We start from the raw sequence: 25586 nt of genomic DNA on the forward strand, positions 1-25586 counted from the left end.
AAAAAAGTTTTGGTGTCAGAATTTGTTTTTTTCCAGTTTTTGACTTTTTGGCAGTTCCTTTTGTCGTTGTTCCCTTTTGGATTGAAGAGTGAAAGAATCACAAGTGGAATATGTGTATATGTGAAATACATCTAGTTTACCACAGAGTGCTTTAAATTTCATTAGCCAACTGGGAACCACCATTTGCTCAAATCTATTATAAATAACCTTCTGGGACCCTGATGGGGAACAATAGACGGTCAAAGTTGTGAGGTATAAGAGCTTTCCTAGATCTGAAACCATGCAAACTTTACAGCAAACTAAGAATTAGTTCATTATTTACTTATAATACTTTTTAAAAGTTGTTAATTGTGTGATTTCTAATGATGATCTCTAAGATTTTGCATTTATTTGGTTTACTTGATTTTGTAGATTTGCAGATGGTCTTTATTTTTTGTTAACCGTCACTTTTTGTAATGACTGAGTTTTGGGGTTTTGTTCGCATTAAGTTGGTTTTGTTTTCCTTTCATTCAAAGATTTAATGGTTCTTTTTGATTTCAGCACATCATTACTTATGGAGAGAGCATTACACTGCTTCACAACAGCTTTCAGTTTGTTCCTGAAGTCACTAAATGGTCAATCAAAGCACTTTAAAAAGCATGCCTCATTCAGTCATTCACACAAGGTCTTTTTTTCAATGCGTTCTCTACCAAAGTGCTTTCTATCTAACATTCACACACATTCATATTCCAATTACTGCATCGGGAGAGTAACTTGGGGTTCAATTTCTTGCCTAAGGATACTTTGGCATGGACTTTAGTTTCAGCTAACTATAACTGATTTGTAACTGTGTGCTTACTTTTAGACATATTTAAACTCCTAAAACCCGAACTCTTCCGCAACATGCATTTTTAATTTCTCTTTGATATTTGGGCATATTGGGGCCCGATGAATGTAAAAACAAAGAATTACCAGATTTTTTTTTTTTCAATCTTATCACTTGTTTATTTTCTTTTGTGCATTTTTGTCGTTTGCTTCCCTTTTTTCCACTAACCTCAGCGCAGGCTTTCAGACAAGTCTTCTTGAAACCCAGCAGAGCCAGTACATCATTTCTGGAGGGGTCAGCCTCGATGGTTTTGTTGATAATATGTCTAAGGACCACTGCCAGTCCTGCCCTGCAGAGCTGCCCAGTCTCATCCAAAACAGCAGGGAGGCGACAGTCCCTCACCAGCTGAGGCAGAGCCTCTGACTGAACATCAGAGGAGTCCAGATGCTCTGGCAGCTGACTTCTCAGAGACTCGGAGCTGCTGGGTTTCTTGAAGACCAGGTAAACTTTAAAAAACTTGCACTCGCAGTAAGAAAGGAGGAACAGGACGATGGAGGTGTGCAGGGGAAGGCGCGGCTCCTCGTTTTGAAAGCAAACTTCTAAATAGAGAGAGGGCTGCTGCTGGTTTTCGGGCTGTTGCTTCATTGTAAATAAAGTCAGCACTGCGGGGTGAAACACATGTGAAGGTTTAAAAAGTAGCCTCGGTAAGGTGTTCCGAGGTGGGGTTTGTAAATGGAAAAACAGCTGTATCTAACACGTTAAATGTCACTATGAGTGATACTTACAGCAGCAGTAGCTTCTATAAAACCACGTTGTTGTTATGGTGTGGGCTGCTTCTTCTTCTTCCCCTGTGCTAAAGCTACCACAGCTTCACCTGTTTTCTACTTACGAATAAACAACACACGATGTGTCACTGGAAAAATACATGTAAAACTGTATAATATATTATATGCCCGCTCCATAAAACTGGTTCTTTTAAAAAAAAATTAACCATTCAACGAAGAAGCCATAATGTGAAATATTCTGGAGTAACACAAGTTGCTTCATAAGGTTCCGCGCTTATATCTTGCGGACATATTTGAGTGTTGCACAGGTTAGAGGAAACGGCTTCTTTGTAGGAAGTGTTGTTCTGCAGTCAGTTTCCCATGAAATCGAAAAGACCGGATTGAGGAGAGACAAGCTTACGAGAAGCAGAGTGTGAGGTAAGGTATTCCAGTTTAACGATTTCATTCGTAAATCCTAATTTCTAACTGACAGCTTCGAGTAACGAGAACTTTTACCGTTGTGGTGCTATTATGGTCCCTTGTGTTGCTGCTAGTCCGGACTGAATACGTTACGCAGCAGTTACTCTTTTTTTAATTTGTGTGAACTTTTTTAAATATTACACCCGACAGACGGAATTGAGACATTTGGGACTCAATCTACAAACGTGAGAAGGAAGATAATAATAAATATTTGTTTTAACCCACAGGAAAAAAAGCACATGACGTATCACAAAACACAAACGCATGTCAATTACCTTGGAAGTCGGTGCTAACAAAAATGGTAAAAAAGCGCAAAATATGATTTATTTTGGTTCTTAGCAAGGTAGAGCCGTTTAGCTATTACTAGCAGTACAGCATCGTATTTGTTTTTTAATCTTAAAATGACCGTCGCAGCACATTCATGGGTAGAATCTGACCAGTGCTCTCTGCATGGCTTATTTAGCGAATCATAAATACACAAAAGTGACATTACAGATTATACATTTTACAGTTTTACTGCTGTTTACGTTCACTGCCGCCATCTTGGGATAGTTAACTCGGGGTTGATGGGTCTGTTCCGAGTGGGGAACCTGAGTTGAGGGGATGTTCCAGATTAACTGGAATCAACAGATTGACTGGGAACAAGGAAATTCAGATTTTCGACTTAATCTGGAACGCACCATTAATCCTAGTTTTAACGGAGATCTGTCGTCTCCCCTTCAAGTGCCCTTCGTTTAGTAATAAAGATGTTTATTGTGACAGAGCTTTTACTCATGGGAAACAGTTTTCACTAAATATTTAAGTCTTACTAAAATATTGACTTATGCATAATTAATGTTAAGAGCACCAGAAATAGATGCATGATGTTTCAAGGAATCTAAAGAACATGTTACTTAAAGTGTTGTGAAAAGGTATTTGCCCCCTTCCTGAATTGTTCACATTTTTAGCACTTAAGTTTCTGTTCAAGAAACAAATTTTAACGATAACATAAATAAATATAAATATCTTATTGTTGAATCATTAACTCTGACCTTAACTGAGGCAAGTGAGACCTGCTGTTCTTTAGATGTCGTTTTGGGTTCTTTTGTGACCTGGATGATTTTGGTAGGTCGGTCACTCCTGGGAGTGGCTCTCGCAGTGGTTCACTAGAGTCCCAAAGCCTTAGAATTGGCTTTGTGACCCTTTCCAGATTGATAAATGTCTTTGACTTTGTTTCTCTGCTTTTTGTCACTTTCTTTAGATTGCAGTCTGGGGCTGATTGTTTTAGCCTACTTCACTTTGTTAAACAGGTTCTATTTAAGGGATTTCTTGATTTAACGTGTCTGACAGTAATCTGGTGGCAACTGCTTTTTCACATGGGGTCAGGTCGATTTGGATAGCCTTTTTCCCTAATAAATGGGGCGGGGGACAACTATTTTTTTTACTCTTACTATCCTTTGTTATCCTTAGTTTAACTAAACTTGTTTAACTACACATGATTTACTCAGTAGAGGGATGTTATTTGTTCCCTGAAGCCTGAAAAACTGTATTTTCTGATCCTCAGTTTCCATCATGGCTGGACCTGTCAGTTTGGAGTTGGATCCCATCTTTCTAAAGGCACTGAGTTATTTACACTCCAAAAGTAAAGACTCAGCTGAGAAACTGAAAGCTCTCCTTGATGAATCCCTTGCAAGAGGAAGTGACTCATCATACCGTTCATTACAAAAAGTAAGAAACTGGAGACGTACATGTTTATACAGTCTCTTTATGCTGTATCTCATTGTTGTTAAACCTTAATTTCCCTTTCTCAAACTAAAAGTTATTATTATTATTATTATTATTATTATTATTATTATTATTAATATCATCATTATTATTATTGTCGTGTGTCCTCAGGACATAGAGGTATCAAAGGGGACTGTGTCAAAACTGACTTTAAGTAAGCAAGACTCCAAGTCTTCAAGTTCTTCATCTTCAAGTAGCAGCAGTGGAAGTAGTAAACCTGAGAAGAGCAAGAAAGACAGTGAGAAGAGACCATCTGAGAAGGTACTGTGTGAATTTTGCAAAACTACTAGAAAATCTCAACAACCTGGTAGTCCAACGCAAAAGGTGTTGCGTTGGACCATACAATCCTTCTTGTAAGGTGAAGTAGTGAAAAAAGAAAAAAAAGAAGGGAAAACATAAGTAAGTCAAGAACACTCTGCGATTTAAGCAGTCTTTTCTTCATATTTAACATTATTTAATCATTTTTCAGACACTTTTGATATTCTCTGATGATCGTAAACGTGCAGCTAAACGGCTAAAGAGCTTTTCAGGATGGAGAGGTCAATAAGTCGTGACAGGCCAAGTCAAATAGCTGCTCTCACTCCAGCTTAGCAGCATGCCAGATGCCTAACATGAATCTTTCTTTAGTCGGCTGTGTCCTAGTCCTGTTTGGCTCCTGTGAATAAGTATTTGTTTTGGACCTTAAGCACATGTACTCTCAGGCCAGACAGGCTACCAGGTCTTTTTAAATTTATTTTTAGTTCAGTGCATGGCTGTAGCGGGCAAATCAAAGGGAGCTTCTCTCCTTATACTGAGGGGGGAAAAAGGAATGAATAGATATTTTAGTAAAACAATGAACCTTTTTTTTTTATGGTGAAAAGTGGAGGAGTAATCAAGGTAGAGAACCAGCTCAGAGTAGGTCAGAGCTGCTTACATGTTAAATAAATTTGAGTTCAGAAATTTCCTGCAAATCTGAGAAGCATATGTATGTACTATTACATAGAAGAGTGCTAGTGTTACAGTGAAGTAGATGCAGTTTGAAAATGTTTGTCAGTGATGCCAACATGCCATGTCTAAAATGTGCTCTTTCTGTCTTCCTGAAAAAATAGATCAGGGTTGACTTGGGTGAGGTGGACCCCCCGAAAAAGCCTCGTTTGGAGAAACAGGAGAATCGCTCTTCTCCGATCACTGTGCAGACGAGCAAAGACCTGCTGCCAAACATAAATGATGATGAGACCAGCGCCGATGACTTCGCCATGGAAATGGGCCTGGCTTGTGTGGTTTGCAGGTACATGTTGAATATTTGTAGATATGGTAAATTTTTGAGTTGCTGTCCCAAGTTTTATTTTATTTTTTTACCTTTTATTATCATATGCCGAGTAAAGAAACATGTTTTTTCTGTCCCAAAGTGAGCCAATGAGATTCTTGCTTTTCCTGTCCACAACAGATACCAACCTAAAAAAATCCACATACAAAATAGATAAATAGAATAAATGCTAATTACAACAACAGCATATCAGAAATCCAGTAGAATTATAGCATATGAAAAAAAAATTGTACTTGGAACTTTTTCCACTTTTAATTATTGAGATTCATTTTACTCCATCGTCAACCTAAACAGGTAAACGTGTTAGCAAATTAATTATGTGTCCCTGCCATATGTCTTTACTTTCCTGCTGTTTTTATTCCTTAAGACAAATGACCGTGACCATGGGGAACCAGCTGGTCGAGTGCCAAGAATGCCATAACCTGTACCACCAGGACTGCCACAAGCCCCAGGTGACCGACAAAGAAGTCAATGACCCACGGCTTGTGTGGTACTGCGCCCGATGTACCAGGCAAATGAAGCGTATGGTGAGGAAAATAAATTATCTTCCAGTATCAGCTTTGTATTTGGATTCAGCGAGCTTGGTTTGTTTTTAAGTGAAAAGTTGTTTGTTTGTTTGTTTTTGTCCACAAGGCCCAGAAACCTCCACAGAAGCCGTCCCCTGCGTCTGCGTCTTCAGCACCTGTTGTAAAAGACACACTAGTGAAAAAGACGGAGCTTAAACCCAAAACTGACACAGCCAGCACCTTCCAAGCATTCAAAAGAACAGAAGTGAAGGTATGTGTTAACTCGTTATGGCGTCCATCGACGTGCATTGTTAATGTGAATGTTTATACACAGCCTTTGTGTCGTCTCACGTTCTCCTTCTTCTCAGACAAGCAAAAGTTATGATTTCACATCCGTAAATTACTTGGTACTGCAAGGGAGAGAACAGCAGTTGCAGTCAGAGTGCAAAGCTGCTGTGAAAGGAAGTCTGCATAAATCCCCGCAGAGGAAAATGAGCAGAAAGTGTAAACTTATTTTCAAGGATCAGCGTTCCAGCACGGTGCCATTTCTCCAGAGGGAATGGGTTTAAAACTTTTCAGAGCGCTTTCACTTAATGGAGTTCACCAAAAAGTTATTTTGATAGCAAACATGATACCCTGTAGTCACAGATTTGATTATGTTAATACTTCTACCGTGAGGTGTAAGAGTTTTCATAGTTTGCAGCAAAAGTATTGCTCAGGCAAGCAGGACGCGGCGCGAGTAGCTGAGGAATCACATTTTTACTTGATATTTAAGAAACTGCAACTGCGCTGTATGTTGTTGTTTTTTTTCCTGCTTATAGGCTTTTATTTTTAATCAGATGCCGTAACAAAGCAGAGGCTGGTAATTTGATGCTTCTGCTTTGCAGTTCACAGACTGATGCAAAGAACCTTTTCTTGCATTTATAGGTCATTTTCATTTTTTGTAATCATCTGTTCACCTTCTGCCTCCAGCAAACTTCTTTAATATATGTACAGTCACATTATAATTGAGTACAAGAAGGTTGAAACCCACAAAAAGTGCCTGCAGAGATTATTGGTAATAAATTTACTAACGCACCAGTGACAACGACAATTTTATTTATATAGTACATTTCATTATATTAAAGCTCAGTGTGTTTAATACAGAAAAAGAAGACTTAAATCAGTGGAAAATGCTTAAGAGAACAAAAAAAAGAATAACGCATATTAACTGTAGGCCTGTGTGCAGAGAAAGGTTTTGAGTCCGTTTTTGAATCTGCACACAGATGTAATTGAACTTGAGTCAGCAGGCTGCTTGTTCCCAAGATTAGGACCACAATAATTGAAAGCACCTCAAGCGTACTTGGATCAGATTTTGGGAGCAGTTAAAAGATCACCCAGGAAGTTGATTCTGTTCATCTGGACGTAGCGTTTTCAGTAGGAGAAACGTTTCTGTCACCCATCCAAGTGACTTCTTCGGTCTAAAGAAGTGACCTCTCTGTCACTCAACTCCCAGTGTTTTCGTTGAGTTGCAATCAGGGTTCATTGCTCTGCCAACTTGTCTGGTGGTCAGCTCTGCCGCCAGCAGTCAAATAGCACAAGCTCCTGTCATGTCATTGTTACCAAACTGTTGGTCCCTTTTTAAAGCCTTGGGTGTCCAAGATAGATGAATGGTCTTTTGGAGTTAGTTAGATAAAGGCATTGTGACTTCTTCCCCAAAATTGTATTTTGAGGCACAGGACTATTCACAATAATCAGTCAGCTCTGACTGTTGGGAACCATAAACACAACCCTGCATGCATTTGGACAACTATTTTTTTTTTTTTTAACAGAGAAGCTCTTCCTGAATTGGGCCAAAAGTGCATTGATGTGACAAGAATAGGGGTGACCCAAGCACATCGATTAGACAACGAAGCCTTCAAGTCCTGTACAAAAGCGTCAGTTAAAAATGTAGGGCCTCAGACTTAAAGGTACATTATGTAAAGTCTCACCACTAGATGTCAGTGGATTGTATTCAGCTGAATACTGTTTTCCTAACCCTCCTAATTCAAGTGCATAATCTTAGCTATGGTGGCCACTGAAGGACAAATGGGTTTTTTGAAAACTAAAGCTCCAAACTAGGTTCTTCAGGCCCAAGTGGGAGCAACAGGGACTTGTTCTCAAATAATAAAACATAAATGATAATAAAACAAAGGGATGATCCTTCATATCTTGAGAGATATGAAAGAGATGAAAAGAAAATCCAAGTAGTTAGTATTTTGTTATTAGTCAGTATTGCACTCTAATAATGACAGTAACCTTTTCCCATGCAGCCACCAGCCACTTCAGCCAATCCCACCAGCAGCAGCTCCTCCTCCTCGGGCAGCGGTCTTACCGGCTGGGCTGCATTTGGCGCCAAAACGAGCCCATCTCTTCCTGCTAGCTCCAAACTAGGTTCCTCAGGCCCAAGTGGGAGCAGCAAGACCTTGACAACTCCTTCTGGACAAAAGCCTGTTGGGTTATCTGGGCTAGCTGGAGGAAAGTCGGGGCTTGGGAGTGCAAAGATATCTGGGAGCGGCAATGGAAACGGCTCCAGTCAGGCAAACCTGAAACCGCCTCCACCTCTGACTCTGGGTAAGCAGCCATTGAATAGGTCATCGAGCGGTGAAGGCCAAAGCAAAGGCAGCTCTTCGTCAGGGGCCGGCTCTCCTAACAGCTCCCAGACTGGAGGCAATGGAGGCAGTAACGGAGGAGGTAATGGAAACAATGGGAATGGGTCAAAGGCTGCACCTGGGGACAAACTACCTACAACCCAAGAGTCCCAGCTTAACGCCATGAAGCGGTTACAAATGGTGAAGAAGAAAGCAGCGCAGAAGAAACTGAAGAAGTGAGTGAGGACTGAGTGAAAGGAGGAAGAGTTGTGAGGAAGAGGGGAAAATAAATGTTCAAAGAGGGCCGATTGAGTGCCAGAGCATTACGTTTCTATTTCAAGAGCAGTTGTACATCAAGTAACACCATTGAGTTAAATACTTGAATTTCACTTTGTTTAAATGCTGCTAGACTCGTGTGCCTCATCCTGTCCTTACAAATCTAACCAGTGAAAAAAGTGTCATGTCACTTTTTATCAATTAGTGTCATTAAATATCCTGTTCTTACATACTCGCAGTAGCTTTGACTTTATCGTGACTGCATTGTCTCAATTCAGTCATTCAGTTTTATTGGGAGAAACAGAGAATGGAGAATAAACCAGAACAGCAATAACCACAGAGGCAGTTTTTATTCATAACGTTATCAACGACTTTGAACGTATTTCTTCATTTCAGGGCAAACGGTGAATAAAACTTCATATAAATCATTTCACATGAAACATATACTCTATCTATAAATCACGTCATATATTTTTATATATAAAAATTTACTTCATTAATAAATCACTTCATTATTCATATGAACTCGACAACACTGAAGTATAAAAAGTGCTCAGCACAGTGCGCTGTGCTTTTATAATTATCCACATTCATCACAGATCACTGGTCAAGCTCCATTAGTGAGCTCTCTTGTTATCTTCTGAAGGCCAAGCAGGTTCAACATCAACACTATGGTATGATAATAATATCTGTTGGGATGCTCGCCAAGCAGAAATGTAGCTTGGTTCAATTACATTTTGTTAAAACGGTAAACTGATGCTCAGAATTGGGTGTTTTAGGCGTAGGACATCCTGCCGAGGTAGTTGGCCGGGACGTATCCTTTTTGTCCGTTTGCCTCAGCCAACCACCACTCCTTGTTACCTCCCAGGTCACAGAATTGAAGGATGCGAACGTGCTGGTGCTCCTGCAGGGTCAGTTCCTGTTCGCATCGGGCTTGAAATGCATACACGGCGTAATACTGTGGAAACAGACCCAGTTTAGGTGTGAGCAAAGGCAGACGCAATTATCGCTTTTAAAATGTGTTAAAAGCAAAAAGCTAAGATTCACTCCAAAAACCTAAAACAAAAGGCATCATGAAGGAATATGTAGGCACTCCTGTTAATCCAGAAGGTGGCAGTGTTAAGCTTCCTGGCAAAACACAGCAGTAACACCAATACTGATTCTCACTGCTGCGATCCATTAACCTATGTCAGTTTTTATTTATAATCTTTTATGTATTTCAAGACCTTTAACTCGATGATGATCAGAGATGTATTTCAGTCAAAGGCCCCAAGGACGAACCCTACGAGTGCTGCTGAGTGACGGCAATCTCACCATGTAATGCTATTTAAAAACAATTAAATTTAATGTCAGCAGACAGGGTGAAGCCATTAAACGTGATTTTAGAGTGACTCATCTTCTGCTGATCGAGTCTATATACCTGCGGTCCTCGTTTACCTACGCGCTGCAATAACCCATAATTCACAGCTGTGGCTCGGGTAAACCATTAAAGTTATTATCGGCTGAGCCTTTTTTTTTTTCTTTTTTCTTTTTTTTTTTATCAGTTTTTTTAAGGTCTATGTGATGTGTGTTTTGTTTTTGTTGTTGTTGTTTTATTTCTGACCTTGAATTTCAGTCTTTTTTTTTTTTTCTAACTTCAGTGTATACAGCTACTCTGACCTTAACTGTTAGGTTATCCTCTATGGAGCTAAGTAGTGCGATATGTTAATATGACACTGTGAGAGCAGTACTGATCAGCTGGCAGACCACCACACACACCTGCTGAGCCTCGGAGTCCACTGTGTCCTCCGTGTCCTCAGTGCTCTCCAGCTCCCCCTGCAGGCCCGAGAGAATTGAGCAACTGTCAGTGGCGCTGAGCTTGAAGCTGCGCAGGCTGCTGCTGCCGCTTCCTGACACGAACAGACTCAGGTCATCAAAGTCCTCATCCACCGTAGCAGGTGGCTGCTGCTGGGGCTGCTCTTTGGCCATCTGGCCTGCCCGCTGCGAGTCCCTCAGAGGGTTGTACTGCTTCAGGAAGGTGGAGTAGACATAGCCTTGCATACCTGACAAGGGACACAGACATAGTTTGTCAGGCGTCCTGACCTTTGAGTACATTTTAAAGGGTTGATTCACTAAAATTAAGCTTTTTTTTTTTTGTTTTTTTAAATTAAGCTATAAAAAAAAAAGAAGAAAAAAAAAGCTTAATCTCTCTTTATATGTAGCCCTGCAGATTATTATGGATGTTATAGAAAAATATCAATATGGCATCTTCTGCCAGAAACTTAATCTTTTAAATCCACTGTTATTTTTTTCATTTGTCATTCATTCATATTTTTTGAATGGCACAAGAAAATAATCCATTCAAATCACAATGGGATGAAAGCAGCAATCTTAGAGATGTATGACAGTGAGTGTTAAGGGGCTTCATCCAGAGGCCACAGAGCACTTGCTTACACAAGTCTCGAATCCAGTTCCAGTGAGTTACTGAAGAGTGTGTAAATATGAAGCCCGCATATTCATAGTGTTGATATCAACAGAAGGAAGAACAACAACTTCCTGGGAATGCTTGTTATCCCAGAGGAAAAGACAAGCCTGTGAAGAATGTACTTTACGCCAAGAAACATACACACACTATTTTTTTTCTAGTGTTCTTAAAAAAGAACTTGTTATTTCAGAGTACAAAGATGAGCACCAGTGATATCTCTTCATCCTTGTCTCTGAATCCCCGGGGGAAAAGTCTTTATACTCTAAGTAACACTGCATACAACTGCGTACAGCAGTTTGTTCCAAGCAAGATGCTGGGATCTCAGGTGCCTCTATGAGACGCAAAGCAGAGATAGAGACAAGCTATGGAGCCGGCATTGTTGTGAGGCAACAATCTCCAGAGGCAACCAGCAACCATGACATCACAGGAGCTCCTGGGACAAATTCTCATCTGCTGACTTATCAAGGCCAGAAAGTAAAGTTTGGTGTGAGTGTTTTCACAGAGAAAATTGCATTAGATAAAACTTGCAGATGATCCAGTGTGATAACTTAATCCACGGTGTGTGTCTTACTAACAGTACTACACGCACACGCACACTTGCCTCCAGTGTGTACCAGCCAGCGGCTGCTGCTGCCCATCGGATCTGTGTCCTCAATCAGAGCTACCAGCTCTCCCTCCAGCAGGCTCAGGTCCTGCTCCTGGCAGCCATTGCACTTCCTCTTCAGCTGGTACAGTCGGTTCACTGGGTATTCTGCCAGCAGCCAGGCACGCTGTTCCTCGGTCTGATGCTGCACCTCCGGCACCTGAAGGACAGCACAACACAAAGAAGTGTTGCCGTAAATATTTGAAGCGGGTATGTGGTGTGCAGGTTTACGTAGGAGTGTTAGGTAACAGTACACAAGGGTAATCTAGGGAGGGTGAATGGTAATATGATCCTGGAGCTAGGACGTTCAAACACATCTATTCACATGCTCAAGAAAAACAGCCTTCTAATATAGGTGCAGATGTTTTAGTGTATATGCGTATGCAGACCAATGAGCATGCCAAAATACAGTACTGTGCAAAAGTCTTGAGCCTCCACAGTGTTTTACTGATGGCTGTATCTCTCTCATGACCTCCTCTGTACGTATTGTAAAATTTGGATACTTCCCCCAATAAGACTAATTGTTACTGATTTTTAGCCCAATTCTTATGTAATTTAGAATACCTCAGCCTTTTTTCCCTGTTTCCCTTCTGTAAGAATGGCTTCCTGGCATCCATTTCTTAAGGACATGACTTTCACTGACTTAGTTTTTTAGTCCTGTCACTTCTTCTATTGTATTCTATTTGTTTAATTTCCTCAAGTTTTTGGGGATACAGTGCACACCATCCCAAGACATGTCAAATTTTGGGCTAATAGTTTTTGGAAATCACCTTGTTGGTGCAAAAATACCATTTTATGCCTGTAAAACTGTGCTACATTTGACAATTTCATAGAGTTAGCTAAAGAAATGGGAACTAATGATGTGTTTTTGTGAAAGGCTGCTAATAAAAAAGTGCCAAAACATAACATTTAAATCTGGTAACAGACACAACGCTGGTGCATCCTTTTACTAGTTTTGTTTTTTATGCTTGAATGATGCAAAGTTCAGTCTTTGCTGAGTAAACATGCAAAAAATAAAAGATCAGGTACAAGAACTACACTGAAATTGAAATAGCAGGGGAAAAGGGAAAAAGCAGCCAATGCCCAAAGAAAAACTTTGAAAGACCGTAAGAAGCCTGGAGAACTTTTGCTCAAGAGCACTTTAAAAAGAAGAAAGTCTGGTCCTCTGAAGCAAATTATAGAGAAATGATGGTTGGGTCAACACTTTTGCACAATCCTGCAAATGAGACTGATCCCTGTCTCCTGAATCAAGTACTTAACTTCATTATAGCTTGGGATCTGTGATGCGTATAACTGAGCATTTATGCCTTGCGACTGATTTTGTCAGAGTTTGGAAAAACAAAGGGCTTTTTGAATTTTCTCAAAACTGAAGACTATGTGGCACATTTGTTTTAACCTGTGATCAGTGACGAATGGAAAAATCCTCAGACCAGAGGTTTTAAAATCACACACTTGAGGCTTTACGTAAAGGTGAGATTAGTCTGTTCAGCTTTCTTACCGCAGTTTTCCTGTCTCGTTTTTCAAAGCTGACTTTTCGCTCCATTAACTTCTGTGCATTGTCCTTGACAAAAGTCAGATTATTCAGCTCATCCATGATGCTGTTCTGGACCTCAGCAATGTTTGACAGCGGAGGCTGAAAAGGCAAACATAACACAGGTTAGCTTTATTGTTCTTTTATTTAAAAAAAAAAAACCTTTAAAGTCTTCCAAATGGGATATTTGTAGATGTATCCTTACTGGTAGCTGATGCACTGATGGAGCACCCATCAGTGCATTATTCATCAGCCCTCTAAGTAGCGCCACTAGAAACACCACACTGTTAGTCAGGATAGTGTATGCAGCTGTGTTGAACCTCTGCAGTTCTTCCACTAGCAAAGCATTGAGAGCTTCGTAGTCCCTCTTGGCTGGACCAGGTGGGTCTTCTGATGCCGGTGAAAGAGAGGAAGAAGTGGTGGAAGAAGAGGATGAAAAAGAGGAAGAGCGCTCCAGGCGACTGCAGTAATCTAGCAATTTGTCATAGCGTTTTTGGATGAGCTTCTGAGGGGCTGTGAACATGCCGTTCAGAGAGGAGAGGGGGGTGAGCACCAAGTGCTCCAAATTGTCTCTCTGGGGGAAAAAACATGGCAAAAGGAAAGAAATGAAGATTAGTTTGTGTAGCTCATAACATACTTATTTAATTTGTACATATAAACAGTTTTGTTTTGTGAGCATCTCCTTAAAAATAAAAAGAGAGAGATCTTTTTGCAAAATCTTTTTCTATGACGCATCTTTGAGGCCCAGCAGTTTTCTCAAAGTGGAGATGAAGAGTGTACTTTGACACCGGCACAGAATATCATGCAGTGATACAAATATAAAAGCAAACTGGAAACATTTTTGCACTGAAGGACAACAAATAGCACACTTACAAAGACCTTATAGGGATCGTAGCCATTGTCGTGGACCAAACCATTGCCATCATTTTTGTTTGAATCCTTGACTATGTTCTTCACATCCTGCACACTCTGAACAGCTACAGACACCATCTCCTGCAGGAAACATGGAAAAACAAACCTTAAAATAAGCCAAATTATATATTATGCATATTTTGTAAAAGAAAATGGTCAAACATGTACTTACCTGAGTGTACTGCAGGTAACATTGAACGTTTTTGACCAGTTGCCTCGCAGCTTTCTCTAAACTCCTGAAAAGCTTCTCCTCTCTGTCAAACACTTCATCTCTCACCTACGGAAATAACACATCACTTACACATAAACATACTAATAGCCAATTATTCCTCTGTATAGCTCATATTAGCTATAAAGAGTGGAGAATGAACTAGAAAAAGTTTGCTGTCATTTTGTTTTACCTGTGTATCAGCACCCGCGAGGATTTTGAGATAACCGGCAAACCTGTCTCCCTTCTTCCTGATGGAGTGGATGTTAAACTTGTTTAATTTTCCCCTCAGTGTGCCGTCATCCTCCAACCTCTTGTACTTCATAACTGAGAATCAACAAAAAGCCGGGGAACAGGTCTGATCAGATTTGGTATGGATATATTTGGTATGGATCGTGTATAAAACACACATACACAAAATAAATTTGCAGTTTTGCTAAAGCCGTTCATATAGATGCATTTTTTTACAAACAGACATTATGAATAAAAATTGCCTCACGTATGTCAGTGTGAATGAAATCTCACCTATGTCCTTGCGTCTTTTAAATTCATTGATGTTAATATTTATGATCTTGGCAGCTGTGAATGCCTCCTGCGTCGGCTGATAGTCGGTGTGGTCTTCAGGCGTTGCGTGCCACAGCTCCCCAAGAAGCAATGGGTACTTCATGATCCTCTGAACGGGTTTGATGAGCAGTGAACCCATATCCAACAAATTAGGTTTCCCTCTGTGCAAATGTGCATAATAGCCAATAATCAGCTATCAAAGCTAAAGTAATAACAAAAAATACATAGTGCAAAAATTTTGCCAGTAACTACACTTACTCTTTATCATAGATTTTCCTGAAAGGAAAAGAAAGAAGATTACAAACAGAAAAAGATAATTTTTGGAATACATAATAATAAACATAAAAAAAATAATAAAAGTGAAAATCATTTAGAGAAAGTGGCTTAACTTACTTCAGTGCTAATACACATGTGGTAAAATGTTGCTTGATTTCTTCATCTTTCTCATAGGATTTGAGGGATGCGTTAGCCTCATCATGATGGTAACAGTAAATCTTATATACATCTTCTAAAGCTGCCTTTGCCTGGATAAATACGTCTCCTTTAAATTAAAATGGGAGACAACATGTTTCATTTACTACTGATGTGACCAGCAACAATCACCAAAGACAAAACTGCTTCAGTCAGACAGCTTGTCAGTCACTCAGGAACTAGACTAGCGTTACCTATGACAACGGCTTCTGGATCAGGGTCAGCCATGGCCTCGTGCAGTCTGTGAAGGAGTGCTGCAGAGACCTCGCACACCGTCTCCATGTTGGTGAACAGTCGATCCACATCCACAACCTGCAACCCAGCAGACTCAAAATGTACAAGTGCATTTTCTACCCACACGTCAGTTAAACTGAGTATTGTTAAACCAAAGGTTGATGTTATTTAAATGACCAGGCTTTGCTTTGTTTTAACATTTAAGCAGAGATTCATGACCTTCTATCAAATGCTCAGCGTATAGTTTAAGAATTTGAACTGAGGTTTACGTTGGCACTGATTTTCGTTGTTGTTGTCGCATACACCAGACAGGTTTTTTGGTATACCTTGCTAATATCCCCTTTAGCCTTAATAATGTGTTTTATTCTTTTTGGCGTAGATTCTACAAGGTGCTGGAAACATTCATAATGACATGATCATAAGATGGGTGCACTGTTGTCATAAATTGGTAGACACTGAGGTAGGTTGTGGTGTTTAAACAATGCTCAACTGGTAGTAAGGAGCCCAAAGTGAGCCAAAGTATTTCCCCCACACTGATATCACAACCACCAACCTGAACCACTGAAACAATGCAGGATATATCCATGCTTTCATGTTATTTACACCTAATTCTTACTCTATCATCTGAATATCGCAGCAGAAATTGACACTCATTTCGTCTATTGAAATTTTTTTTAGTTGACACCCAGTGTGGTCTTCTAATGCTGCAGCCCATTTGCTCTAAGGTTGAATACGCTGTGCATTCAGAGATGCTCTTCTTGGTTGTAATGAGTGGTTATGTGAGTTATCGATGCGTTCCAGTCAGCTGAGAGCAGACTGGCCATTCTCTGGCCATGTTATTTACTCAAAACTGCTGTTCACTGAAAATATTTTGTTTTTGGGACAAGTCTAAGTTAACCCTAGAGATGGTTGTGTGGGGAAATCCCAATAGATCAGCAGTTTTTGAATTACTCAGACCAGGCCTGCTACTGGCACCAACAACCATGCCACAATCAAAGTCTCTTAAATCACTTTTCTTCTCTATTCTGATTCTCCATATCTCATGTCTAAACACACTGAATTCCTGCCATTTGATTGGCTGATTAGCTATATGCCTGAGCAAGGACTTAAACAGGTGTGCCTAACAAAGCGGCCAATGAGCATATATGGATATCTGTCAGCGGTAAGGTTACAAGAGATTTCAGTGAGGATCGTGAAAAGCACCTACCATGAGATTTCGCAGAGGCTGCACCACTTCTCTGATGCACAGCTCCAGGTCAGTGAGGAAGTCCTTTTCAGTCTGAACAAGTTCCTGAATGACTTTTGCCCTGCGCTTCATCTTCCTCGCACGCAACTCCTCTGGGTCAACGGCCGGAGATGGGATTGGGGACAGACCACGTGGTGTCATTTTCTCTAAAAGTAAAAGACAGTCAAACGTTAAAATTTCGAAAGGTTTTTATTTGACATCACAATTGTAGCATCTGTCCTAATGAGTCACACAGATTATACAACATTAATTCGCTAATTTTATATGTTTTCTACCATTTTAAGCCATCTATGTGACATTTTCTAAAATCTGGGTAAATACCCTGGCGCCATAAGCTGTGCGATGCTTTGAAAAAACTGTAACACATCCTCTTGATGCCTAAGCAGCATTCTTTATTTCACAGTGATCTAATTATTTTGACTTGAATGCCAAGAGACTTCACTTAACATGCCAGTCAGGCTGACTTCTCCTTTTTTTTTTAACTGCTCTGCTGCCTAATCAGTCTGTGGCTGCTCTGTGCTTTGCATGGCAGGCAGGAGTGTCTGCTCAGGGAAGAGGGATGCTTCCTTGCTGCCTAATCGACACCACACACTGCTTCCTCCTCTGCTGCGAGAGCACGATGAAAAGAGGGGGGGGGGGGAGAGAGACAGAAGGCTGCAAGACCTGTGTCAGGTTGCAAAACTAATCGTGCCACTGATGTAATCCTACAGCGTGCTCAGGCATTCCATCTGCTGCGTGTGTGTGTGTGTGTGTGTGTGTGTGTGTGTGTGTGGGGAGGGTAGTTATGAGTACACACTTACAAATACACCAACACACACATCAGCACTGATTCACATGTTTTTGACGAACAAACACACACAAACACACACAGTCACGCATTCACATTTAAACAAATGTATTCCGTCAGCCTCAGGTTACGCATTACACACAAGAGTAAACACTGCAAACTCTAAAAAGTTGAAGTTCATCTTAGTGTACAAATATTACCAAGAGCTTCTTGTATTTTGGGGGGGCATCCAAGGAACCATTTGCAAAAGATGACTACATCTTTAAATCAGCAGCTTGAGTAACATGGCCATTGCCTGCTGGTGCAGACTGAAGATGACGAAACAGATGCCCTTTATTGAAGCTACGCAGAATGCATCTTGTGTTTCTTGCTCTCTTATGAATGGGAGCAGTGTTTAGCATCGGTGAGTGACTCCAGAGATCTGCTTGCATCGCTGCGTACAGTTTCACCTTGCTTTCCAGCCTTGTGAAACTGTAAAATGAATCTGCAGTGGTTAGTCATGATTTATTTGACTGATTTTTTTGCCAATTCAACAAGAGCTTCACACAATTCCTAACATAACATAAGAGTCACTGAAGGAATATAATTAATTGGAATACAATGTTCTTCCTTCTTAAAATACTTGAAGTATTTTATAGTATTTTACTATGTTTTAACATGTGGTTAAAATGTGGTTGTCTTTGTGAAGGCTCTACTTTCACAGTAACTATACTGAAGCCACCTCACCTGGTTATTACATGGTATAGCATATACAATATAGCATTTATACATATATATATATATTATAGTCATAAATAGATATTTTCCTGCCACTGTCAAAAGTTAAATAAATCCCGGTTCCTTTCCAGAGCTTTGAACTGAACACTCGTCTGTCTCATTCAAACTTGACCTTGAAAGGTTCCCTCCACAGAGTTTAAAAAAAAAACATGGATCAAGAATAGGCGGGACATTTCAACTTATCCTTCTGCCAGCATTATGTTTGGTGAGGTATGGTTACTAGGATCGGAGTTCTCATGAAAGCAAATACAGGGCGTTTTTAACTGCTCAGTCCAGTGAAAGGGATCCAACAGAGTGGACAGGAAAGAATGAAGGCCACAGTGTATCACGTATCACCATCAAGAAAAATGACATGACAGACTTATCCCCATAGCACAGGCCCCTGTGGCAATCAGTGGGAAGGAGAAATACTTTGGACACAATAAATTAAATTGTTTTTTAAATGCCTGAAGTTATTTGAAAGTTAGAAAACAGGCGAGAAAGACTTCAGAAACTACAAACAAATAGGTAGTTTTATCTGTTCCATTACTGCCCTGTGGCGTTTTTTGCTGGTAAATCATTGTTGGAAGTATTTTATTTAGTTGGGGTAAATAATTAGACATATTGATGTCATTGTTGCCATGGCTCTATGGCTTGACCAACCTGTCTGGCAAGCATATGAGAAGAGACTTTCTAGCAGCAAGTCATATGTTTCCTCTTTCAGTGAAGTCATCGTTCTGTCAATATTTGCATTGGTGTAAATATGTAATGCTGCTGGTTTCCCTGAGGGTGAAGTCAAAAGGCGCGGGTAAATAGTTTACTCAAAACATCACAGTGTTTTTTGTACAACTCAGCCTGCCATGATGCAGGTTCTGAAAGTAGAAAGTACAAAGGGATGAAGAGTGGTTATGTCTCATATAAACTTAACACCTTCTGAAAAGACAAAAGTGTGTGTGTGTGTGTGTGTGTGTGTGTGTGTGTGTGTGTGTGTGTGTGTGTGTGTGTGTGTGTGTGTGTGTGAAAGGTGTTGTTATCCACAAAACACCAAGATGGAACTAGGTTAGACTGCACTATTAGACACAGTTATTTGAACCACGGTGCAGTCATGTTGTCATGTGATGAGCATTGTTCAATGAAAAAGAAGACAAAGAACAAGTGGCACAGGAAAGCCTACATACTTACCTAATCTTTCATATCAACCCCCTGCTGATGATTGATGTCATTGGCAGGGAGCATTCCCAGGCACTGACTGCACTTTAAGGACAGGGGAATCCAGTTTTACTTACTACTATGTGTTAGAATGAAAAGACTGTGTCAGCAGTAGTAATGAGGCAACACACAGCTGAATTGACAATTGTTTCTCACAGCTCATTTCCTATTGCAGCTGGCTTATGCCTCCCATGGTTTTTGGTTTAAATGCTACGGCCACTGTGATCAAAACTAAGACCCAACATTTTTTAATTAAAAAAAAAAAAAGAAAGATCCAAAGTCCCCCCCATCGCACAACACTGGCCTTGTTTACAAGCTGGCCTGGAACAATTTTAAGCCACTCCTCTGTGCCTGAGTTTGGAGCACACTTTGCATATGTGGCTTCATCCCTGTGGGAGTATCACCTGCTCAACACATATTAACACAACAGGTTCAGGGTGCAGAACGGCCCACACTTTTGTGTGTGCGTATGTGTGTGTGTGTGATCACTATTTGCCCGAAAGCCATCGATGCTGCTCCTACAGCCCGTCTACATTCAGATCTATTTGTCTGAACTTCTCCCACACAGCATTTTATCACCATGTTTGAAATGCAGAGACTTTTCAGAAGGACAGTTGCGCGTATAAGTTGTTGCCATAGTTTTGATCCCTGAGGGACATCATTAGTTGCTGTACCTTTAAGTTTGGCGCTGTACTCTGTCTTGTCAGACTGACTCCTCCTCACCAGCGTCCCCAGGTTGATGTCACCTTTGTCCGTGTCATCAGCTACGATTGTGTCCGTCTTTCTCCTCTCCAGGTAACGCAGGAACACAGGCCGGTTCCTCCTTTTAATCACTTTCTCCTTTTCCTTTTCCTTCTCACTTCCACCGCCCTCCTTGGGATCCATCATGAGGCTTTGCTATTAGACTAAAATCAAAAAAAGGCAAGGAAAGAAAGAGACACAAGGAAACAAAGCGAAAAAAATAAACAAACAAAAAAAAAAAGCTAGAGCCTGGGAAGTACAACAGGTGTACTGTTCCCTGTGCACTGGCCGCCAGCTCTGCACAGGTAATGTAGCTCCTCCTTGTGTCTACCTGTCATTGGAGCTGTGTGGCCACACCTCTTTGCTGCTGTTCTGTGTTTCTGCCCTTAAGGCATTCAAATCCATCCCGGAAGAGAAAGTGATAAACTAGTATCTGTCTCTCCTTAAGGGTAAAGACAGAAAAATAATGGCTAGCTGAGGTCTTTTTAATGAGTTATCCTCGTCTAAGAGCCTTAGGGTTAGGTGTCATATGTTGATAAGGAATAATTCATACATGTGACCCCCGCCCCACACACACACACACTATAAATCACAAATTGAGTTTTATATTTTTGCAATAATGTGATACAGGTCCTAATACAACATTTTAAGGATTTTACATCTGTGTGCCCTTTAACCACAGCAAATAGGAAAGGTATTGACAAGTCAAGTTATACATTAACTAACTACTGTTACATGCAGGACGTGGATCAGTAGATAAATTTCACATGGGTTTTTAGAAACATACGTCAGCAACACATGCTTAGATGATCAGTGAGTGTGTTTCCTCCCCACTGAAGGAGAGACAATAGACTCCCATTGTCTGTTTGTTTAAAACACCTATTCATCTTTTATTGACACAGACCTGTTTGACATCTTCTAAAGCATGCGTTCATAATCCTGATGAGAAATTGACAACAGTGTGTTTTTTGTAAGTGTCTGATATTATTCATCAGCAGAAAAATCTATTTGAATGTTTGGAGGGGAAAGAGAGTCTGAACGTGTTTAACCATTTTAATATCTAGCAAAAGAGAGTTTTCAGCCTGAGACTCTCTGATCTTCACTCCTCCACCAATCAGACAACTAGCCTCTGGCAGACATACTGCATTGTCAGCCTGGGACGACCATTCATTAATTCTTTGCTCCATTAACCCCAACATATCTCCTGATGTTAGAAGGAAGGCATGGATTTCTTCTTGTCAACAACCTGTTGGTTCTCTGGGTGTGCCTTCTACCTAGAAGTTAACCCTTTCTTCTTCCACAGCTGATGCTTGAGTGGACTTTTTAATTGTCCTGACATCCTATCTCCATGTTTCTGTCAGCCTCTGGCCAGCTTCCCTGCCAGGTGGAATACTTTGTTTCTAGTCATAGAGCCTACAGCTACTTTTCCATATTTCTCTTACTAATATGTTGCTCAATTCCACTAGACCGATGAATATTAATAAAAGCGTGGAGACATGTAGACACATCTTCCTCATCTCCAGCAAAACTAACAATTGCTGTACATGCATACACAGTATTTAGTTCAGTTCAATTCAGGATTATTTATTGTATATAGCACCAAATCACAACCGCAATCTCCTCAATGTGTTTTATACTGTAAGTTAAAGACCCTACAATATTCTGGAGAAAATCCCAACCATAAAGCGACACCCTGTGAGCGAACACTTTGGAATTTCCCATACATATTTTCCTTATTTGAATACACCCATGCATATGCATGCACACACACAGTTTTTTCTAGGAAGGTTGGGCGGTGCTTTGGTGAGACATCACATCCAAATAAGATACCCTACCACGAACTGATATAATGTGAGTTAACTCAGATAAAACTATTTCCATAATCCTGGGTTGCAGACAGCAAAAAAATGTGATCTGCTTGGGCCTACAAAACACAGAAAGACTCACTGTACTCTTATTTTTTTCTTTTTTTTAACGCTCTGGTATTTTGTTGGGATCTTTCTCTTGAAAGGTGATATATAAATAACATATTCCTTACTTACTACAACATTGCAAATACGAGATTGGACCCACGTTTTCCCTCATACCTGACTTTATTGTGACACAGATTTGACAAGGTACTGAAAACATTCCTCAGAGATTTTGCTCCATACTGACGCGATAGTATCACATAGTTTATGCAGATGAGCCAGCTGGTCTTCCATGATGACAATATCCCGTTCCACCACATTCCAAAAGTGTGCTAATGAATTGAGATCCTTTGACTATAGAAGCCATTTGAGTACGGTGAACTCAGTAACATGTTCAACTAGTCTGGGTTGATTTGATCTTTGTGACACTGCATCTTATCATGCTGGAAGATGGGTACACTGTGGACATAAAAGTACAGAAATGGCCAGCAGCAGTACTCAGGTAAGCTGTGGCTTTAAACGACACTCAGTTGGTGGCAAATGCTAGGCCCAAAGTGTGTCTAGAAAATATCCCCCACACCATTACACCGCCAACAAAAACCTGAACCACTCATACAAGCAAAGATGGGCTATTTGGCATTTATGTTGTCTACACTTGATTTCTTCTGTAACATTTGGTAGGGTCAGAATTTAGACTCATCAGACCAGGAAACATTTTTTTCCAATCATCTGTTTTCCGATTTTGGTGTGCTTGTTCAATTCTACCATCACTCCTGTTCTTAGTTGATAGGATGGGAACCCAGTGTAGTTCTGCTGCTGTAGCACATTTGCCACGAGGTTCAACGTCTTGTGCATACACTGGCTGTAACAAGTGATGACTATTTGAGTTATTGCTGCCTTGAGCTCAAAGCAGTCCGGCCATTCTTCTCTGACCTCTGGCATCAACAAGACATTTTTGCCACTGGATATTTTCTCTTTTTTTAGACTAGTTTCTAAAAACCTAGAGATGATTTTCTGGGAAAATCACAGTAGATCAGTAGTTTCTGAAATATTCAGACCAGCCCATCTGGCACCAACAACAATGCCACGTTCAAAGTCACTTAAATCACCTTTCTTCCTCATTCTGATACTCAGTTTTAACTTCAACTGGTCACCTTGATGATATCTACACCCCTGAATACATTTAGTTGCTGCCATTGAGTTAGCAGATTAAATATTTGCATTAATTAAGAACTGAATAGGTGTACCTAATGAAGTGGCTGGTAAGTGTATACATGTGCTTTACAAGACTAACAATAAAACTCTGTCTTGTGTGAAATGATGAACACCAGAATCTTTTGTACTCCGTAATGTTGTCAGTAAATTAATACTAAATAAACTCAATCTGTCTACATCAATTTGATATATAATTGTATTATACTTCATTTTCTGTTTTTTTATTATTATTATTTTTAACTAAACCTTGTTTCACTGATATCAGTTCCAGATACATCTGTCTTACGCACCCTGCCTTACAAATATGACCTAGCAAATGATCCAATGAAATGATCTAGCAAAGTCAAATGTCAAGTGTTAAACACAAATGATTTCCCAGTGGTTTTCATTGGGATAAAGGCAAACCCTGTTCAGTGTTTTTCATAACCCCTTATACTTAGACCTGTGAACATTGGGTGACTCACAAAAATTATTTCCTTCTCTGTCAAACAGAGAAAGAAACACAGGGCTGAACGTAGTCAAACACACATCAGAGCACAGAGTCTTATGTAACCAAGCGGACTTGATAAAGTAAACCATATCAAACACTGTAAACAAATGTCCAAGTGTGTAAACAAAGTTATCGTCTGTAAGCTGAACTGCTTCGCTCTAAGGAGCTGGTGTGACATTTTGTCATTTAAAGGTGTGGCTTTGTTTGATTTCATTAAGAGAGTTTACATTTGCAAGGGAATTTAGACTTATGGGAAAATCTGTGGCCTAAAAACACAGCTGTTATTTTTATCATCCATCCATCCATCTTTCCACTTGTTCAGGGTCCGATTGGGGGTGGCGACAATATCAAAGACATGAACCAGCTTTTATGGTTCCTCATAAGCTATGCTTGTTTGTTTGAACAGAGGCCGACCTATAGAGCCGTAAAAGAAACACATCAAGGGGAATGGGATCATTGTTTGTTCAAGGCACAATGGATACATACAGACTTTGATCTCATGATGTTGAAATTACCAACATGAAATCCACAATATCCCTGACAGCTATAGTATTTTTTTTATTCGCTGGGAAAAACATGTGCAATCACACATGGACATAGAGTGTCCATGACCAGAATGCTTTGAGCTCAAGGCACCAGTAACTCAAATAATCACCACTTGTTACACCTAGTGTATGCACAAGACGTTGAACCTCGTGTGCTACAGCAGCAGAACTACACTGGGTTCCCATCCTATCAACTAAGAACAGGAGCACACCAAAATCGGATGCTTGAAAAAAAATGTTTCCTGGTCTGATGAGTCTCGATGTCAGGGACCAAGCAGTAAAGCATAAAGGACACAGGTGTTTAATTTAAAAAGAGGGGGTTTTATTAGTGATGTCACGTTCTGTATCGAGGCTTCAAAGCTTGTGTCGAGTAACGGAGGGGGCGTTTCCGCGATGCGCGTAACGAGGCTTGCTTCATTTATGGGAGGAGCTGAAAATGATGACGTCCGAAGCCTCGCTGTCCGGCTGTACCACGTGACTGGTTCAGGAAGTGGTTCGAACTTTGCCGCGAGCTATGACAGCGATATAAACCCCTCAGACTTCATTCAAAATGTGGGTGTTTGATGAGAGTTGCGGTTAGTGAGAGTTTGGAGACAGTTTGGAGGTTTATGAGAGTGAGGAGAGAAAGTCAGGAGAGAATGGAGCCAGCTAAGAAGAGGAGGATGTCCTCCCCTGTGTGGGAACATTTTGATCTTATTCCTCCCAACAAGGTATGTTAATTTCTACAGAAGATGTATTTTCATAATACTGATGGTGCAATACAGTTTATGTTGAGCTGTCTTGACTTTTGTACAAGGTGAAGTGTTTGCTATGTGCCAGGGAGCTGGGATATAACAACACCTCATCCATGCTTAGGCACTACAGAGCTTTGCATGAGAATAAGGGGAACACCGATTGTGGAGCAAGACCAGGTGAGCCATCAAATGCAATGATAATATAGGATGCAGTAATGTTACTAAATGATATAACAATATTATACAACTGTAATAAGTTACGTGTGTGATATTTATATTTGTGCTTTGTCTTTATTGTCTTTCCTCAGGAGAACAATCTCAAATAGATGAAGACCTGGTTAGCATGGTGATTGAGGACTCCCAGCCATTTAGCACTGTGGAGGACAAAGGATTTAAAAGATTTATTAAATCATTAA

At 40.3% G+C, this 25586-nt stretch overlaps 3 protein-coding genes across 5 annotated transcripts in view; 1 reads left to right on the forward strand and 2 right to left on the reverse strand.

The window, feature by feature from the left end:
- The window catches only part of gstcd (glutathione S-transferase, C-terminal domain containing), a 48254-nt gene extending 46434 nt beyond the window's left edge, over positions 1–1820 (reverse strand). The window contains exons 1-2 of the mRNA XM_040024042.1: positions 1591–1820; positions 1034–1467 (exon numbers count right to left, since the gene is read on the reverse strand). Of these exons, the coding sequence (XP_039879976.1) occupies positions 1034–1450 (417 nt within the window). The 5' untranslated portion in view covers positions 1451–1467; positions 1591–1820. The remainder of the gene's footprint in view (positions 1–1033; positions 1468–1590) is intronic.
- ints12 (integrator complex subunit 12) lies at positions 1200–8740 on the forward strand. Of its 2 annotated transcripts, none has more exons than XM_040024044.1 (7): positions 1200–1306; positions 3593–3756; positions 3925–4074; positions 4902–5080; positions 5487–5646; positions 5753–5896; positions 7917–8740. In XM_040024044.1, exons 2-7 carry the CDS (start codon positions 3601–3603, stop codon positions 8472–8474), a joined length of 1347 nt encoding a protein of 448 aa, XP_039879978.1. In that variant the 5' UTR covers positions 1200–1306; positions 3593–3600; the 3' UTR covers positions 8475–8740. The 2 variants fall into 2 exon arrangements, with proteins under 2 accessions (XP_039879978.1, XP_039879977.1); XM_040024043.1 differs by lacking the exon at positions 1200–1306 and adding an exon at positions 1886–2007.
- Positions 8741–8841: 101 nt separating this feature from the next.
- On the reverse strand, positions 8842–20609 carry arhgef38 (Rho guanine nucleotide exchange factor (GEF) 38). Of its 2 annotated transcripts, XM_040024040.1 has the most exons (14): positions 20210–20603; positions 16745–16929; positions 15498–15615; positions 15226–15373; positions 15091–15108; positions 14794–14993; positions 14462–14595; positions 14233–14337; positions 14022–14141; positions 13354–13722; positions 13116–13250; positions 11576–11777; positions 10269–10552; positions 8842–9468 (listed from the first exon to the last, which is right to left on the reverse strand). In XM_040024040.1, exons 1-14 carry the CDS (start codon positions 20421–20423, stop codon positions 9286–9288), a joined length of 2415 nt encoding a protein of 804 aa, XP_039879974.1. In that variant the 5' UTR covers positions 20424–20603; the 3' UTR covers positions 8842–9285. The 2 variants fall into 2 exon arrangements, with proteins under 2 accessions (XP_039879974.1, XP_039879975.1); XM_040024041.1 differs by lacking the exons at positions 8842–9468; positions 10269–10552; positions 11576–11777; ... (5 more) ...; positions 14794–14993; positions 15091–15108 and having other exon boundaries at positions 15222–15373; positions 20210–20609.
- Positions 20610–25586: the final 4977 nt, after the last annotated feature.

This window comes from Simochromis diagramma, unplaced genomic scaffold (assembly GCF_900408965.1).
Source record: "Simochromis diagramma unplaced genomic scaffold, fSimDia1.1 OVJJ01000302.1, whole genome shotgun sequence".
NCBI classification, from domain to species: Eukaryota; Metazoa; Chordata; class Actinopteri; order Cichliformes; family Cichlidae; genus Simochromis; species Simochromis diagramma.

Coding starts and splice junctions, on each gene's coding strand:
- ints12 (XM_040024044.1), top strand. CDS start 3,601: ATGGCTGGACCTGTCAGTTTGGAGTTGGATCCCATCTTTCTAAAGGCA. Junction 3,757..3,924: donor CATACCGTTCATTACAAAAA/GTAAGAAACTGG, acceptor GTGTGTCCTCAG/GACATAGAGGTATCAAAGGG. Junction 5,897..7,916: donor TCAAAAGAACAGAAGTGAAG/GTATGTGTTAAC, acceptor TTTCCCATGCAG/CCACCAGCCACTTCAGCCAA.
- arhgef38 (XM_040024040.1), bottom strand. CDS start 20,423: ATGATGGATCCCAAGGAGGGCGGTGGAAGTGAGAAGGAAAAGGAAAAG. Junction 15,616..16,744: donor AGCCTCTGCGAAATCTCATG/GTAGGTGCTTTT, acceptor GCTGGGTTGCAG/GTTGTGGATGTGGATCGACT. Junction 14,338..14,461: donor TCGCGGGTGCTGATACACAG/GTAAAACAAAAT, acceptor TTATTTCCGTAG/GTGAGAGATGAAGTGTTTGA.